Here is a 19,682-nt window from a genome sequence, read left to right as displayed (position 1 = left end):
ATTGATTCTTTTATATAGCATTCATTCCTTCATTTGTTCAGGGCCCCAAAGCATTCTGTCTGTAACATGGTACTAAAATTTTTTTGGTTACTTTTTACTTTGCTAGAGAAAACTACATGGATTAAGTTATAGAGCTAAAGAGCTCTAATACCTTCAATTGTAGAAATTGTGAATTTTAGGGGTTTACAATTAGTATATTTTTCATGGGAAGTAATTATATTCTTGGCAGAGCAATTTGACTTCTCTTTCCCTCCAATATTTTGCTGCCCTACATCAGACACACTCCATATTCTTTGTTGGTTTACCCTTACATCCTCTTCACTGAGCAGCATTTGGACATACTAGGCCCATTTTTCTACAATTTATAGACCATGATTGGCATTCAAGGTTTACATCTTCATAGTCACTTCTGCCAATCTCATCAGGCTGGAGAATGGCCTGGTAAGTCTGAGATTATCTTTTATGGTGTGATGATCCATTTTAATTTTTAAAAAATTATGTTGATAAAAAATTTATGTCTATAGTGATGTAATATGTTTTCCTCTAGTGTTAGTTTTTCAGAACAGAGTGTGAACGTCCTGAACAGAAGGTCAAAGTTGATGGCAGAATTTGAACAATAACAGAACTTAAAAGAATGTGTTCTAAGAACTGCATATTTTCCCACTGTATGTTAGGGGGTTTTAGTGTCTTTCTTTCTCTCTCTCTCTCTCTCTCTCTCTCTCTCTCTCTTTTTTTTTTTAAAGAATGCCTCATATGTGTCTTATAAAATTGTGTTAGTAATATAATGATAGCATCTGTAGTAAGAAAACAAATGACTAATTAAAAAACAATGTGGTCACAACTGTCTAGACAGTGGGTGAAGATGTTTAATTTTGTCCCTTTAGAAAACGACAAAGCCTTTTCATTTTATTTAAATGATTAAAGATTACCCTAATTCTGATATTTTGAATAGTAGATTATGAAGACAACCCAGAAAAATCCTTGGCTTTGGCTCTTTCTTCTGTATTATATGTCCATGTGTATTCTAGAGATATGTAGGCAATTAAAAAATGACACCTATTAGAGATTTGAGTTATAATAAATTATGTAAGTTGTATTCTAAGAAAATTATATTAATTATTTTGCTTTGCTATAGATGAAAATAGTTTTTTCTTTGGTTAGCATTTCAAAGAGTGAAATATTTTGTTACATTTAAAACACATAGTTTGTTGGTCTAGAACTTATTCTGTTCATATGTTATAAGAAAATATCAGCATATCATACAGATGATTATTAATTATGTACATTTACAAATTCAAAGGTTATTTATAACTGAGTTTTGCTTGCTATATAAGATAACTGAAGGTTCCAGGAGGGGTGAGAACTTATATTAGCATTTGAAAATTAAATTGACACTGATGAAGAGAAAAAAATGGAGAACCACATCTCAGGGTAACATTCATATAGTAGAAATTCTATTTTTTATTCTTTTTTTCCTGAGGGAAAGCTGTGATATTATTCCATCTGTGCAAATAGCTCTAATGATCTTTTCTGCTTCTGCTTCCTACTTACTTTGAACCTGCTGTACTGGAGAACCCAAGATCAAAGATTGATTTATTTTTGTGTATAAACAGGAGTTGCTGAAACGGACTCCAAGGAAACACAGTGACTATGCAGTTCTGATGGAAGCCCTCCAGGCCATGAAAGCTGTTTGTTCCAACATAAACGAGGCCAAGAGACAGATGGAAAAATTAGAAGTCTTGGAAGAATGGCAATCTCATATTGAAGGCTGGGAGGTACAATTATAATTCATATGTAAGACCTGAATACTGAGGCCTAGTGGCAAGTTTAAAAGAAGTAAAGTATACTATACTTTATGTAGTATATTAACATTTGGCGGCACTATTTTTAATTTAGTAAATGTTTTTTTGTATCCTGTACAAGCTACTGCCTTGTGTAGACATGGGGGAAGGGACTGGTAGAAAGGAAGTGATAGAAATAAATGAAATGTCTTCTGCTGTGGTTTCTGCTATAAAGGAGCTTACATTCTTATTTAAAAACATACAATATGTATACAAATAAAAAATCTTCAAGATTAATGATGTTAATGTTCCTAGAGAGTACTATTCAGTTCCATCTGAAGAAATTCTAAGGTTTTTAATTGTCTTTATACTTTTCTTGGTGGACTCAATGTGGACCCCATCTAGTATAGCCATGGCCTATATCCATATATGTGTTGGAGTCTTCAGGAATTGTATAATCTCTAACCCTAGTTCTAATCATTAACCCTACAATTTCCTCATGTAAGGAATGACCATATATTTTCTTTTTCTTGTCTACATTGTGTATATAGGAATTTGTTATAGAAATGGGGTGAAGAGAAGAAAAACAAGTTTAACATATTTCTGGGAGTTTTTGTTTTGAGACTTTCTAAATTTGATGATACATCCAGGGTTTAATTCACAGAAAATTAGAGAATTTAGCTATCTACATCACTGCCAAAGACCTCAGATTTCCTGATTCATTAAATGAAGAGACTGGGCTAAGTGACCCTAAAATTCTTTTCCAACTTCAACATACTACGATTCTCAAAGGAGGAGAGTTGTTTTTTAAGTTAAACAAAATTTAGTATTTAATATGTTAGATGTTTACAGATATAAGTACTGGTGCTCAAAGTTGTCTAATAGAATAAAGAATGTCTCTTTAGTTTGGTTTAATCTTGCAAAGGGGGTTATCTAAAATCTTGCCTTTAATTGCTTTGATTCACAGAGTTTGAAAGTGTACAATATTAGCAAATGAGCCACTTGCAACGTAAAATACTTCATCCAAAGATTTTTAACCTATTTTCAGCTAAATAGTATTCTGTGGTTGTATTTTTGTAAGAGCATTGTTTTTTTCATGCAGGTTTTCATTGTTTTCTGTAAATTACCCACAATAAATAGCTTTCCACTTAGTTACGCAGTTATATTCATATATATATATAAACCTGAAGGATTTGTAGAGAATCATTAATGAAAATCATGAACTTAGTGATGGAAAAAACCTTGTAGAGCCTTTAATTTATCCTCTTCATTTGCTGTTGAAGAAATTGTTATTGAGCACGACTGAGCTCCTTGCCTAAGGCTTCATGAGCTATAATAATGTGGCAGTCAAGATTTGAACACAAATCTTTTCACTTTATATACATCATGCTTTCTGCTATGTCATGCTTCTTCTTTTGCTCATTTCTACCCTTTTAACTTTTGTTTTGAGGAAATCTCATTTATCTAGAGCATCTGTACTTTTGTCTTGCAAGTAATTGTAGTGACTTCATATTTCAGCAGTGTTTAGTCCAAACCAATTAAAATAATTGTGATTCACAGTTGATTTTTGAAGATAATTCCTTTCCTCATAAGATCTTGCCCTGCTGGGATGATAAAACTGGGATGTTTGCTTTTGCAGGATTGTTATGACTTGAAAGTTGCAATAAAATTTTGATTTGTTTCAAATTACTGAATTTGTCAGTCTACCAAGAATTTTACTAAAACAACAACAAAAAACCTCACAATATTTTGAATATTTTAGAGAATTAAAAGTTTTAAAGTTTTTTTTCCCCCTTTTCCCATGGAACAAAAGTTATATCATCTAAAGAACCCTTCTTTTCCAAAATTTTTCCCTCCTGCAAAATGTAAATTTCCTAAAAGGAAAGAATGATGTGCTTTCTATGTTATATTATATTGTATTAAGGGCAGAGAAAGTGTAGAGAAGAAAAATAACTTTTATTCAGATAGGACTTTATAGTTAGAAAGTACTTAGCCTCTATGTTATCTTATTTGATCCTCAGTGGGGAAAATCATTGAAATAAGTGACTTAAGTATCATTAGCTTTATTTTAGAGAGGAGAATTTTGAAATTGGAAATGAACTAGGTCTTGTTACTGTAATATAAGTACTTGTTGTGACACTTTATTCTATAACCCATAAGTTTAGAGGAAATTCAGAACTTATGATTATGGATTCAAGGTTGCCATTACTTTTTCTTTGTATTTAATGAAGAGATTCTGCTTGCTTTCTTTGATCCATCTTGATCCCTTAATCTTTGAAAAACTCAAAATGGAATGATTTTTCTTTAATATCATTTTAGATTTAAAGTTATAAGAAACTTTAGCACCTTAGCTCCTAAAATAACATTGTACTGTATGGCCCCTGATCCCTTTTAGCTCAAGGTCTGTGGGCTTGTAATCCTTTTCTTTCATTCTTTCTTATTTTGTTATTTTATTTTGTCTTTGCTTAGCCTTTCTTCTTTATTTTCATCATAGAGCCTACAATTTGATGGAAGAAATCCTACTTAATACACTTTCAAAATGCCTAAGTAGAAAAGATACTTGATTTGAATCAGAGGTCAGAGGCAATGCAGGTTTCAAATGGAGGTCTTCTGATTTTTAAATGTGGTGCTCTTTCTGCTACACAATGATTGCCTCTTGTTATCTATCTTCCTTTATTATGATTAAATTTGTAGCCATACAAGGAAATGTTTCAGGAAAAAAATGTGACAAAATCCTCAGGACTCCTTTGAGTTCATAAAGGATCATTGAATTCACTACTTTTCTTGTCCAATGCTACTATCACAAGTGTTAAGAAGAAGTGTACTTATTGTTTTTAACACGGTAATAAACTTTTTATTTTCTTCTTTGTTAAATCCTTCCCATGTCATAATAAAAATTGACATTTATATAGCACTTTATTTACATTGTATCATGTTTCTTATAATATTCTTGCCAAATAAATGATGCAGATATTATTATTCTCATTTTATTGTTAAGGAAAGATTCAGAGATTCTAAAAGACTAACTCATAGTTTCATTACTAATAAGTCCTGGAGAAAGTATTCAAACTCAGATATCTCCTGATTCCAGGTCCAACATTCTTTACGATACATTACGTTGTTTCAATATCATATATACATGTATGCATATATTTGTGTATATGTGTGTATGTTTATGTATATAAATATTTTACCATTTAGTTAGTTAATCAGCCAATATTTTAATGCCTTCTAAATACTAAATACTAGGATTCATGTTAGGCACTAGAGATCCAAGGGGAAAATGAAATATTTCCTGCTCTTTTACATTTTTGTTAGGGGAAATTTTATATATACACCTATTAAAAATGTGTGTGTGTGTGTGTGTGTGTGTGTGTGTGTGTGTGTGTGTGTGTGGTGTGCATGCAAAGTAATATTCTTCAGTGGAGGATGGTGATACTACAGGATACTAGCAGATGGATGGGCCCAAGAACATACTTACATATTCCCTTAGGTCACCTGCTAATAAACCTAACTAGTTTTATATAGTAAACTCTTAATAAATCATAGATCAATTCATCCATCTGTAGCAGTTGGCTTTTGAGACAAACTTTTGAGAAACTCGGGATTCTAATAGGAAAAAGAGAGGAAAATACCTGTTCTAGCTATAGGGGTATTGTGTTCAAAGACATTGAGATGGGAGATAAAAAATTGTGGGAAATGAACAACAAGAAGGACAGTTTGGGTAGACCATAGAATATACAAAGAGGAGTAATATATGAACAGTTTGGACATGTAAGCAGGACCAAGATTGTGAAGAACTTGAAATAATGGCCAGAACTGCCTGTACTTGATTTCTAAGACACAGAAGAGTCGTTAAGAGTTTCTTGAGCACAGGAGTGATATGGTCAAACCTGTACAACAGTTTTGTGTGATTATTACAGATAGTATGATAATTAAAAAAAGAAGAGGCAGCTAAGTGGCAATGAGCCAGGAGCCAGTAAGACATGCATTCAAATCCATCCTCAGACATTAAATGCTTGTGTGGCTTTGGACAAGTTACTTAAATTCTGTTTGACTCAATTTCCTTAAATGTAAAGTAGGAATAATAGTAGCACCTATCTCCTAGGGTTGTTGTGAGGATCAGATGAGATAATATTTGTAAAGTGCTTAGCAGTTCCTGGCTTGGAGGAGACACTAAACAAAAGTCTGCTTTCTTCCCTTATTCCCTTTTTAATCCAATAAACACGTTATGATTTGTACAACTGATCTACAAACAATTGAACCACAGAGTGTTGTCTGTACATGAGTGTACTCATGCAATGTAAAATGACCTAGAAGAAGTTAGCATATACATTGAGTATTTCCTTTAGTAGTTATTTTCCTCATCTTTAAGAATGGAGATTCTAGTAACCCTGTGACAATTGCCTACAGAGGCACCTAGATGACAAAGAGTGTTGAGTCTGGAGTAAGGAAGACCTGAGTTCAGATTTGGCACCAGAGACTTACTAGCTGTGTGACTCTAGGCAGTAACTTAACCTCTGTTTGTCTTTATCCACTGGAGAAGGAAATGGAAAACCACTTCAGTAGCTTTGCCAAGAAAACTTCATAAACATTATGATCCATAGGATCCTTAAGAGTCAGACACTACTGAATGACTGAACAAACAATTATCTCTTCCTCCCTCTCTCTCTCTCTGGCTCTGGTTCTCTGGCTTTCTTTTGGAAATCCTTAATCAATTGAATCAAAGTGATCCAATAATCATAAGAAATAACTGAGATTTTCAAACATACACATACATACAGAATTATACATATATCTATAGGCATATATATATATACATATACATATACACACATATTTATAGATACCCAAACATTATAAACACTGTATATACACAAGTATTCTTGTGTTTTCTGTCCTTATTATCTATGGAGATATATGGGGAACTTGGACAGGAATCCATTAGGAGAAGTGGTGAATGAATTATAATCAGGAAGGTATACCCATTTCATTGAATTCATGAATCCATTCAAGTTTTAAAATGTAGTTATAAAGTATATCCTTCTTAAAAGAGATTTTACTTTAAATATGTTCCTAGTTTGAGACTTTGTCCATTTCCTTTTCTAGACCAGGTGGTTGTTTGGAATGTCTTATTTCTCATATTTGTTCTATATCTTGCTTCCTCTTTTAATTTAAATCAAAAGTATGCTTCCCCCACCTAAATCTAGAATATTACAAAATATTACAAAGGTTTTAGAATACTTATTTCCAGTAAAATCTGTGCATCCTTTCCTAAACCAGGTGATTAGGAATAAATGAGCTCAGCCAGGAATATTTAAAGAAAAAAACAACATGTAGATTTCTCTTTGTATTTTCATGATTATTTATATCCCATGCTGGCATATTCTTTCAGTAAGCTCTATAGAAATACCAGGTATGACATAAGTTTTCTCAAGCATCTTTAAATACCTTTACATAACATGATGTTTACCTAGAGGTTATATATTATATATACTTGAGATTGATTGTGTGTACATCAACTGGCCACAGCTCTTAAACTCTGTCAATCTGTTTTCAACTTTCTTCTAATTGCCACACTGTTTCTGCACCAGCTAATGTGATTTTTGCAACATCTCTGCAATATTAAATAATGGCTAATCTTTTTATTCAATGAATTCCCATACATGTCATATTATCCTATTATCTTAAATACTTAAATAGTCCACTGGAAATTCTTGTACTGTGCCAGCAAACTGTACTAATTCACTGGAATTGAGAATATGAGGCCCTACTATAACTTGGCTCTTATGTATCTTATATATGATTGATTTGGTTGTTTATTTACTTTTCATATGTTTCTCATCAACATTTATGAGTCAAATGCTTTGCTCACCTTTACTTTATCTTTGAATGTTCAAATTCTGTGCTGTATCTCTGAAACCTTTCATTTTGTGAGAATGATATAATTTTCTCTGTCTCTCTCTCTGTCTCTCTCACTGTCTCTCCCTGTCTGTCTTTTAATAAAATTTCCTTCATAATTGCCTTTTTTTGTGCCTGTGGTGCTTTCATTATCTGTTGAAATTACAATATTTAACCATTTAATGACTCAGGATTTTTTAATTAAGTAAATATATTTTTATTTATTTCCTTAAATGTTTTCAGTTACATGTAGAGTTTTTAAAACATTATTTCTGAGAAAGTTCTCTTTGAGAAATCTCTCCTTCAGAAAGCAAGCAATTTGATTATTGATTTTATATGTGAAGTCAAGTGAAACATAATTCCGTATTAGCTATGTTGCAAAAGAAAACACACAAAAAACTTTAAAAAATATGTTTCAATCTGTATTTAGAGTTTATCAGTTCTCTCCCTGGTGGCTGATAGCATTTTTCATTATGACTTTTTTGGAATTACTTCGGATCATCATCCTGATCAGAGTAGCTAAATCTTTCACAGTTGATCATTATAAAATATTTCTATTACTGTGTACAGCATTTACCTAATTCTGTTCGCTTCACATTGGATTAGTTCATAGAAGTCTTCCTATACTTTTCTGAAATTATTTTTCTCATAATTTCTTATAGCACAAAAGTATTCCATCACAGTCACATACTTCAATTTGTTCAGTCATTCCCTAATGTAGGAGCTTCCCATTAATATATAAATAAGTCCTTTTCCCTTTTCTTTTATCTTTATGCCATACAGGTTCAATAGTGGTTTTATTGGGTCAAACTATATGCCCAAGACTTTCTATATTTTATATTATATATAACATTATATTAATGTTATATATAAGATATATGTATATATATACATATATATGTATATATACATACATATATATATATATATATATATATATATATAAACACACACACACACACACACACACACACACACATATATAATAGACTTTGTCATAGTTCTAATTGTTTTCCAAATTGGTGGACTAGTATACAACTTCATTCATTAGTGTTTCAATTTTTCCTCATCCCCTCTAGGATCTATTTTTTTCTGTCATATTAGTCAATTTGATAAGTGTGATGTGGTGCCTCAGTTGTTTTTTTATGTTGTAAATCAAATTTATTATACAAATTATAATGCTTTTTAGATCCAGAAATATTACCTGAAAGGAATATACCTAAAAGAAAATCATCAAAGACAATTCATTTGTTACAATAATTGGCAACACTGTGATAAAAAAAAACTGGAATAGGTAGTTATCCATTGAAGAGTGATTGAACAAATTGAATGAATGTAATGGAATATTATGGGTTATACAAAATGAAGAAAAAATGAGTTTCATATAAACTAGGACAGAATAGAAAAAGCCCAATTCAGAATAATATACACAACTACAATAATGTAAATGATCACAATACTAAAGGCAACTTAACACAGATTACCTACACTGAATAATATTGGTTCCAAGGTACAGATGATGAATCATGCCTCCCTCCTCAGGGGCAAGTCAGAGTTGAGAGAGAGAATACTATGGATATGATACCAATATTGCATTTAGTATTGTCACCCTATTTGCTTGACTTTGATGAAATGTTTTTCTATATTAGAGAGGAGATATCTGAGGTATGATGAGAAATGGTTATTGTGTAAAAAACTCAAGACAAAATGTTTGCTTCTATTTGTTCAGTTCAGCAAAACATTTCTACTTTTAGTTCTTATAAATCTTCTCATGATATATTCATTTTCATTTTTTCTTTGTTGCTGTTGCTATTGTTCAATTTCAGTCATATTTGACACTGGGACCTCATTTTAGTGTTTTCTTGGCAAAGATACTAGAATGGTTTGCCATTTTCTTCTCTAGTTCATTTTATAGATGAGGCAAAAAGAGTTAAATGACTTGACCAAAGTCACACAGCTATTAAGTGTCTGAGGCTCAGTTTGAACTCGGGAAGATCATCTTCCTGCCTTTCAGGCTTGGGACACTATTCACTGAGTCACTTAGGTGCCCTTACATTTTTTATTTATTTATTTTTTTTATTATAGCTTTTTATCTACAAGTTATATACATGGGTAATGTTACAGCATTGACAATTGCCAAGCCTTTTTTTCCCCTCCTTCCCCCCCATGACAGGTTGACCAATGCATGTTAAATACATTAAAGTATAAATTAAATACAATACAAGTATACATGTCCTAACAGTTATTTTGCTGTACAAAAAGAATCGGGCTTTGAAATAGTGTACTATTAGCCTGTGAAGGAAATCAAAAATGCAGGCGGACAAAAATATAGGGATTGGGAATTCTATGTAATGGTTCATAGTCATCTCTCAGAGTTCTTTTGTTGGGTGTAGCTGGTTCAATTCATTACTGCTCTATTGGAATTGATTTGGTTCATCTCTTTGCTGGAAATGGCCAAGTCCATCAGAATTGATCATCATATAATATTGTTGTTGAAGTGTGTAATGATTTCCTGGTCCTTCTCATTTCACTCAGCATCAGTTCATGTAAGTCTCTCCAGGCCTTTTTGAAATCATCCTGCTGGTCATTTTCTACTGAACAATATTATTCCACAATATTCATATACCACAATTTATTCAACCATTCTTCAATTGATGGGCATCCACTCAGTTTCCAATTTCTGGCTACTACAAAGAGGGCTGCCACAAACATTCGTGCACATACAGGTCCCTTTCCCTTCTTTAAGATTTCTTGCCTCAGTTGTTTTGATATGCATTTCATTAATTACTAGACTATATTTTTATATGACTGTTGATAGTTTTATTTTCTTCTGAAACTTTCTTCTTTATTTCACTTATGATGAGTTTACTATTTTCAGATTTGATACTGGTAATTTGGTTATTGTCTATTTTTTAAAAATCAAATTAGCCAATGGCTTATTTTTTGAATTGGCTTTAAGAAAAAGCTCCTAGAGATGTTTAATTGGAAGTTTTTATTTTGTTCTTTTTCTAGTTTTTTTTTTAACTTGCATATACCCACTTTGTTGATCTGCTCTTTCTTTTATTGATGTATGCATTTAAAGATATAAAATTTCCGAGTACAGTTTTGTCTGCATTCCACAAATTTTGGTATGTTATCTCATTGTAATCTTTAATGAAATTATTAATTGTTTTTATGATTCCTTCTTTGACTCCCTTATTAATTCCCTAAGAATTTATAATTCTCTAGTTTCCAATTAATTTTTAATCTAGACTACCACAGACCCTATGCTGAATGTAATTTTTATTGCATTTTGGCCTCTAAAGGATACATTTAACATTTCTGCTTTTCTGGATTATATTGTGAAGTTTTTATGCCCTAGTACATTGAAAATTTTGTGAAGATTGCATTTACATCTGAGAAGACAGGTATACCCGTTTTATTTCCATTCAGTTTTCTCAAGAGATCTATTATAGCTAACTTTTCTAAGATGCTATTCATCTTCCTGACTTCTTTATTATTTATTTTATGGATATATATATATATATCTCAGTAGGAAAAGTTGAACTTCCCCACTAATATAATTTTACTAGCCATTTCCTCCTATAATTCATTTAGTTTTTCTTTTAAGAATTTGGGTGCTATACCATGCATTTTACCTGGCTATCATTTTTATTAATATTTTGTTCATATTTTCATTTTTTCTTTGGTTTTGTCTAAGATTATGATTGCTACCTCTGATTTTCTCATGTCAACTGAGGAATAAATTCTGTGACTGACTTTTATTTCAACTCTGTATGTCTTTTTTTTTTTTTTAAGTATGTTTCCTGTAAAGAACTATTCCTGGGATTCTGGTTCTAATCCATTCTGTTCTCCACTTCTGTTTTATGAGTTAGTTCATCCCATTTACATTCTCAGTTAAGATTATTATTTCTTCATTTCTTTTTATTCTATATTCTTTTTTGTCATTCTTTAACTCTTTTTTTATCCTATCCCTTCTCTAAAGTCTGTTTTGCATCTGACCATTACCTTAAAAAAGTTCTTTCTTTTATTATCCCTTTTCTTATCACCTTCCCCTTATACTTCGTAGTTTTGTAAGAAAATGTTTATTACCAGTTATATATATATTCATACATATATGTGTATTATACATATATATATATACACATTGTATATACATATACATATATACACAAGATATATATGTGCTTACATACATATAACCTTTTTAAAATTTTAATTGTTCTTTTTATTAAAGCCTTTTATTTTCAAAACATGTGCATGGATAATTTTTCAACATCAACTCTAGCAAAACCTTGTGATCCGACTTTTTCTCCCTTTCCTCCACCCCCTTCCCTAGGTGGCAAGTAATCTGATATGTTAAATATGTGAAATTCTTCTATATATATATATATTTCCACAATTTTCATGCTGCACAAGAAAAATCAGACCAAAAGTGGGAAAAATGAGAAAGAAAATGAAATGCAAACAAATAACAACAAAAACAGTGAAAATGCTATGTTGTGATACACACTCAGTTTCCACAGTTCTCTTTAGATGGCTTTTTTTATATCACAAGATTATTGGAGCTGGACTCAATCATCTCATTGTTGAAAAGAGCCAAGTCCATCAGAATTAATCTTTGTATAAGTTTGTTGCTGTGTATGGTGGTTTCCTGGTTCTGCTCATTTCATTTAGCATCAATCAATTCATGTAAGTTTCTCCAGGCCTCTTCCAAATCATCCTGCTGATCGTTTCTTATAAAACAACAATATTCCATAACATTCAATGCAATACAAGCAAATAACAGAGAGAGTAAGAATACTATGTTGTGTTCTATTCTCTGTTCCCATGGTTCTCTTTCTGCATGTAGATGGTTCTCTTCATCACTGCAAAATGGAACTGGTTTGAATCATCTCAATATTGAAGAGAGCTATGTCCATCAGAATTGATCATCATATATATAGTCTTGTTGCTGTGTATAATGATTTCCTGGTTCTGCTCATTTCACTTTGTTTCAGTTTATGTAGGTCTCCCCAAGCTTCTCTGAAATCATCCTGCCTGGTCATTTCTTACAGAACAATAGTATTCCATAGCATTCATATTCCATAATTTATTCAGCCATTCTCCAATTGATGGCATCCACTCAGTTTCCAGTTTCTTGATACTACAAAAAAGGCTGGCTGTCACAAACATTTTTGTACATGTGGGTCCCTTTCTCTCCTTTATGATTTCTTAGGGATACAAACCTTAGTAGAAACTCTTCTGGATCAAGGTTATGTAGTTTGATAGCTCTTTGGACATAGTTCCAAAATGCTCTCCAGAAAGGTTGAATCACTTCACAACTCCACCAACAATGTATTAGTGTCCCAGTTTTCCCACATCCCCTCAAACATTCATTCTTTTCCTGTCATCTTACTCAATCTGAGAGGTATGTGATAGTACCTCAGATTTGTCTTAATTTGCATTTCTCTGATCAATAGTAATTTAGAGCACATTTTAATATGACTAGAAATGATTTCAATTTCTTCACATGAAAACTGTCAACTGGGAAATTGCTTGAATTCTTTTTTTAAAATTATTATTGTAGCTTTTTATTGACAGAACATATACATGGGTAATTTTTCAACATTTACCCTTGCAATCTCTTCTGTTACAACTTTTCCCTTCCTTCCCTCCACTCCCCTAGATGGCAGGCAGTTTCATATATCTTAAACATGTTAAAGTATATCTTAAAAACAATACATGTGTACATGTTTATACAGTTTCCCTAGTTTGTTGCTTCCCTTCTAATCTTGTCACATAAACCTTTTTGAGCCAGTTTTAAATGCGATTTTCAAACATTGTTTGTTCCAAAAAAAGGTTTTTTTTTGTTATGAGATTTTTTTAATATGAATAATTTCTTTCATTCTCCTCCCTTCTCATCTTCTTTTAGTGCATATCTTTCTTGTTTATCTATATTTCTTATGTCATCTCAACAAAATCAACTCACTCCTGCACCTTCTTTCTATGATGAAGTTCTTATAAAATACTTGTATCATTTTCCCTTGTAGAAATGTAAGCAATATGGCATTTTTTTTTATGTTTACCTTTTTATACTTCTCTTTAATCTTGTAGTTTAAAGTAAAATTTCAATTTATTTTTGGCCTTTTTGTCAGGAATGGTTGAAAGTCTCTTATTTCCTTAAACATTTATTTTTTCTTTGAAAAATTATATTCAGCTTTGCTGGGTAGGGTACTTTTGTTTGTAATTTCAGCTCTTTTGCTTTCTGCAATATTGTATTTCAAGTCTTCTGTGGTATCTCTTAAAACTTATGTGCTTCTTGCTATGCCTCATTGGCATTCAGATTTTTTTTTCTTTCTAGCTGCTTGAAGTATTTTCTCTTTCACTTAGGAGCTCTGGAACTCGGTCATAATATTTTTGGGAATTTTTATTTTGAAATCTCTATTAGATAGTGGCCAATTAATTTTTTCAATGTCTATTTTACCCTGTATTTTATTGCATATTGGAGCAGTTTTCTATTGATAATTTCTTGAAATATGATTGCTATGCTCTTTCTTTCATGATGGCTTTCAAGTAGTTCAATAAATCTTACATTATCTCTGCTCAATTTATTTTTTCAGATCAGTTCATTTCTGATGCAGTAATTCACATTTTCTTTTTTTTTTTATTTTGACTTTGTTTTATTTTTTCTTGATGTCTCAGAACCATTCGTCTTTACTTGTTCAAATCTAATATGTAAAGAAATATCTGGGGCCTCTAATTTTATTTTTTTACAACAGAATTAGAAAAAAAAGAATAACAGAATAGGAATACAAAACAAAATAAAGCAAAATAAAAGAGAACATTGTCATGTGCCTAGCAGAACATCAGGGGGATTCAAAATATATACAACAAATTACCAGATCAAGAAAGTATATTTATTAATAGAAGAAATTATATTAATGAATATCCATTATTTCTTTATTTCCTTGTAAATTGTTCTGTGGTTCTCTGTTGTGCCCCTTATTTACTTTAATCTTTTTTCCCCTTTCATCCCCACCATTGCTCTCTAGCAAGCTATAGCAAGAAAAGAAAAAGATTTATATATGTGTATATATCTACATACATATGTAGATATATACACATACATACATATATGTAGATATATACATACATTCACACACATACATTCTACATACATACACATGTCTTTCTTATCCCTGCTGACTCTTTAATTAAATTATGTTGCATAACTTGCTTTACTATTACTTAATCTCCCTCCAACCACAGATCCCTCCCTTGTTTTCTTCCCTCACCTTTTGCTTCCCCAACTGCCCATTCTTCCTCCCTTATTTCTTTATAGATTTTGGAAGGTACTGTACCCTTCATGAGATATATGTAGTATTGCCTATTGAACCCATTCCCAATGTGAGTAGGTTTTCATAACAATGAATCCTCCCTTCTTCCCCTCTAATGCCTCTGTGTCTGTTCTTTCTCTATACTCATTTGCCTCATTCTTTCTTTTGAGCTGTCCTGTTGTTAATGTTGATTTTAAACATGTTATACATTTTCCATGTAGAAAAAACATAACAATTTGTCCATTTTGAGTTCCTTGAAATTGATTTTTGATATTGGCTCTTATATGTTAAATTTTCTATTAAGTTTGGGTTTGGTTGATAGAAAAGTCTGCAAGTTCATTGAAGGTTCATTTTTTCTCATTCAAAATTGTAGCTAATTTTGCTAGATATGTTATTTTTGGCCATAGGCCTAGTTCTTTTGATTGTTGCTAGATATGATTCCAAGACCCATGGTCTTTTATTGTGACTGCTGATAAGTTTTGTACATTTTTAATTATAGCTCCAGCATATTTGAATTTTTTTTCTTCTCTCTTGCAAAAATTTCTCTTTGATCTGGGGTTTTTTGAAATTTGGCAATAATATTCCTGTGTGTTTTCCACAAAAGATCTATTTGAGGTAGTGATTTATTATTTTTTTCTATTTCTACTTTCCTCTCATGTTCTATCACTCTAGAACAATTTTCTTGGATTATTTCCTGTATTAGTGTATCAAAATTCTCTTTTTGGTCACAATTTTCTGGTAGTCCAATTGTTCTTATATTTAATTTTCTTGATTTTTTTCTCCAGACCTGTCATTTTTCTTATTAGATATTTCAAATTCTGTTCTGTTTTCTCATTCTTTATAATCTATTTTGTTATTATTATTATTTTGCCTCATAGCCTCACTGGCTTCTTCTTGTTCAATTTTTTCAAAAAGTTATTTTCATCTTTGAGACTGTATTTCTTTTTCTAATTGGTTAACTTTTATTTCATAATTTTCTTGTTTTTCTTGGATGGTTTTTATTTTTAGTTTTTTAGTTTTTCCTCAGTGTCTCTCGTTTGATTTTTAAATTCTTTTTTGAGTTCTATAAATTCTCTTTTGACAGGGAGCTATTGCACATTACTCTTTGGGGTAGAAGCTTTTTTTACTTCAGTGTCCTGCCCTGAAGATGAACCTTGGTCTTCCCTGTTCCTATAATATATTTCAGTATTGGGATTCTTCTTCTTTGCCAGTTCATTTTTTAAAATAAGAGATATTAGTGTAAGTACCTCTAATTGCGGGGGGGATGGTGCCTCAAAACTCCCTTCAACTCTCCCCTCTGACCAGGAACCCCAAACCAAAAGCTAGATCCTCCTGCAAGTACCCACAGCCAGCAGTGTACCCACAGCCCAGTTGCTTCTGAGCTCCCCTGGTGCTGGTCCTTCTTGCCTAGGATGAAGTCTCTACAGCACAGCTGGAATTGGCATTCCCAGTCATTGGAGGTTTACTTCCTCTTCCCAGATTCACACCCTGACTCAACAGTCTGGAAAGTGAAAATTTATGGTTCCTGCTGAACTCCAGTCACAATCAACTATCCCAAAGGGACCCCACTTGATTTTTCTGTGAGCCAGCCTGGAGATGTTTGCACTTCAGACAGCTTTATCCCCAGCCTGTGCTCTTTCTTCAGATCTTCTCCAATTGTATCTGGAGAACTCCTGTTCAGCTCTAATCTTCTTAATTTTTCACCCGTCTATGTTTGCCATAAGGCACAAATTTGTTTTCTTTGTGGGGGAAATTGGAAGGGCCTGAAATTTATCAACGTACTCCACCATCTTCCCAGAATCCTTCCACTCAATTCTAATTTTCTTTCCATTAGCTTTTTGAATTTCTTTTTGCATTGCTCTCACTTCTTTTCCTAATTTTCCCTCTGTCTCTCTTACTTGACTTTCAAAATCCCTGTTGAGTACTCCTTATTTTTCTTGGAGGCTTTTGATGTAAGAGCTTTGACTTTGTTATCCTCTTCTGAATGTTTTTCTCTTCTTTGTCACCATAATAACTTTCAAAAGTTATAAACTTTTTCTGTTGTCTGCTCATTTTCCTGGCCTACTATTTGACTTGTAACTCTTTGTTAAAGTAGGGCTCAGTTTCCAGGGTAAAGTGTGCATTATCCCAAGCTTTAGAGGTTCTGTGCAGCTCTTTTCAGAGATCCTTCTAGGAAACTGACCATAAATATACTTTTCTGCTCTGGAATTGTTCTGCTCTGGAGTGTCCCTGTAGCTGTAAGATATACTGTGTTAAAGCAACAAAGTCTTACTTTGTTGACACGAGGGCCAGGTATGGGATTGGAGCTGCACTGGGGACCAGGTTGCACTGGAACTACATGCTGGATCACCACCCTGGTGCTACTGACCCTCTCCACTTCCAAGTCCTCCCTGGTGATTCAGGGGAAAGAGGTCCTGAAGCCTTTAGCACTGATGCTGATTCAAAGATCCCTCACTGAGGCTGGGGCCAAGGCAGTGTTAGAGCTGAGATTGAGTTTGGGGCTGAGTCTGGGGCTGGACAGGGTGGGGCTGGGATTGGGGCTGGGGCCAGAGCTACACTGGCACAGTTTGCACTCACAATGCATGCTAGACTCCTATCCTGGTGTCACAGACCTTTTCTGCTGACCTTATAAGTTGCATTCAGGTGGAAAATGTTGTATTATGTTTTGGGGGGTATTCTGATGCTTTGAAAATTGTTTAGAATAATTATTTAAAGAAATTTGGAATGGTTTGGGGGAGAGGTTGACTGACTTCCTGGCTTTTATTCTGCCATCTTGGCTCTATCTTCTAAACACTTATTTTTTTCAGTGAACTTTTGTAGTCCCTTCTGCATTTCCCCCACCCTCACCATTTGGTCAGTAATTCTTTAGCAAATTTGCATCACTGAATTTTTGTACTTTTTCTATTAGAATAATCTTTAAAGTGCTTTTTTCCTTAGCATTTTGTGACACTATCCTCAAGGTGTAAATTGTCTTTTCATAATTTTCTTTCTTTGCTCTCATTTGTTTACTTAATTTTTTTCTACCACCCTTTTGTGATATGCAAAAGCATTTTTAAGTTCTTCCAGGAATTCTTTTTGGGCTTTAGTCCAATTCACATTTTTCCCCTTTGAGATTTTGCTTGTAGCTGTTTTCTTTCAATGTCTCCTTTTGAGTTTGTATCTTGATCTTTCGTGTTAACATAGTAAATTTTTATGATCATTTTTTTTTGGTATTATCTTTTTTCTAGCCTATTTCTTGATTTTTGAATTTTATCTTAAACTTGGCTCTGTTCCCAACAGAAGTGAGGAAGGGAGCTGTCTCAAACTTTAGCCTTTTCACAATGCTGTTTTTAGAGCTAGTTTTAGGGGGTTGAAAGTTTCTATTTCTTTTAAGTTGGTGTGATCTAGGGAGCATTGTTGCCCCCACCCTCCTTCTAGAATTCTAGTTCTTATCCAATATTTGCCCCTGATCCTTTAGAATTGCAATTGATACTGCTTTCCTGGTCCCCTCTTTCCTTGGAACTAGAAACAAGTGTTGTTATTCATGGTCCTTGAACCTTTGTGACCTAAAGTGATACTGCTCCTCAGAGTTCTCACTATCTTTTAACCACAACAGTTTTTCTCATCTCTTGAACTAAGATGAATAAAGGGTATAAGTAGATTTGTCTAACACTTTCTGATCTTGTATCATTGCTGATATAGAGGTCCCATGCAATCCCTTTCTGACCATTTGCCAGGTCTTCTTACTGCCTCTGGCTTCAGTGATCCTAAAACTTTTACTGTTTCTCTTTCTACTACCTAGTCCCACCACTGGAGTTTCATCCATTATGGCTCCGGTGAGCCTTAACTCCATGTTAAGATCTCTACTTCTTATGTCTCGAGTTGTCTTAGGCTAAAACAATGTTTCATTATGACATTTTGTTGACTTTTCCCCATCAGAATTTGAACCGAGGTCTTACTTTAAAGTTTGGAGATGAATTTTGGGAGAGCTCAGCTGAGTGTTCTCTCTACTCTGCCATCTTGGTTCTGCCCCAGATATCTAAAATGGCTTACAATTTTATGAATGGCTTTTGTTTTTTTGTGTTTTCTGTGTTATAAATATAAATGTATGAATTCTTTTATACTTATTTTTTCTTTTAAATTTTTCTACTTCTCTACTTTCTTATTTCCAAATGTATCATTAATTTTTTTTCAGAGTTTCTAATACTTTAGGCAAGTCACTCACTCTCCTTGGTCCCCAATTTCTTCATGTATAAAATGAAGTGGCTGGAAAGGTTGATCTTTGAGGTCTCTTGAAGTTTGTGATTATGATCCCTCTAATGTGTTTCATTTAATGACATTTAAAAAAATATATGGCTCTTTCATTTCTAACAAATCCCTTCTGCATACCATCTCATAAGAGACACACCATCAAGCAGGGAATTTTAATAAGGACTAAATAAATTAAGAAAAATTGATCAACTGAACCTGGGAGCATATTCAGTGCTCCACATACATAGTCACTATATTTCTGAAGAAGAGAAAGAGTTACATTCTCTTAATTCTTACTTGGGGCCCAGCCTGGTGATTATAATTACATGACATTTAGTTTTGATTATTTTGATAATTTCTTTTTATATCCTTATGGTCATTGTACTGCTTTTCATGGTTCACTTTACATAATTTTATAAAAGTCTTTTTTTACAAGTCTTTGTATTCATAT

At 32.8% G+C, this 19,682-nt stretch overlaps 1 protein-coding gene across 1 annotated transcript in view; it reads left to right on the top strand.

Annotated features, from left to right (window-relative positions):
• Nucleotides 1-19,682, top strand: part of PREX2 (phosphatidylinositol-3,4,5-trisphosphate dependent Rac exchange factor 2) — a 463,645-nt gene that overhangs the window by 118,565 nt on the left and 325,398 nt on the right. The window contains exon 6 of the mRNA XM_051970075.1: nucleotides 1,614-1,775. Within this exon, the coding sequence (XP_051826035.1) occupies nucleotides 1,614-1,775 (162 nt within the window). The remainder of the gene's footprint in view (nucleotides 1-1,613; nucleotides 1,776-19,682) is intronic.

The sequence above is a fragment of the Antechinus flavipes genome, chromosome 1 (genome assembly GCF_016432865.1).
Source record: "Antechinus flavipes isolate AdamAnt ecotype Samford, QLD, Australia chromosome 1, AdamAnt_v2, whole genome shotgun sequence".
NCBI classification, from domain to species: domain Eukaryota; kingdom Metazoa; phylum Chordata; class Mammalia; order Dasyuromorphia; family Dasyuridae; genus Antechinus; species Antechinus flavipes.
Note: the sequence above shows the minus strand (reverse complement) of the source record. Positions and strands in the feature narration are given on the sequence as shown.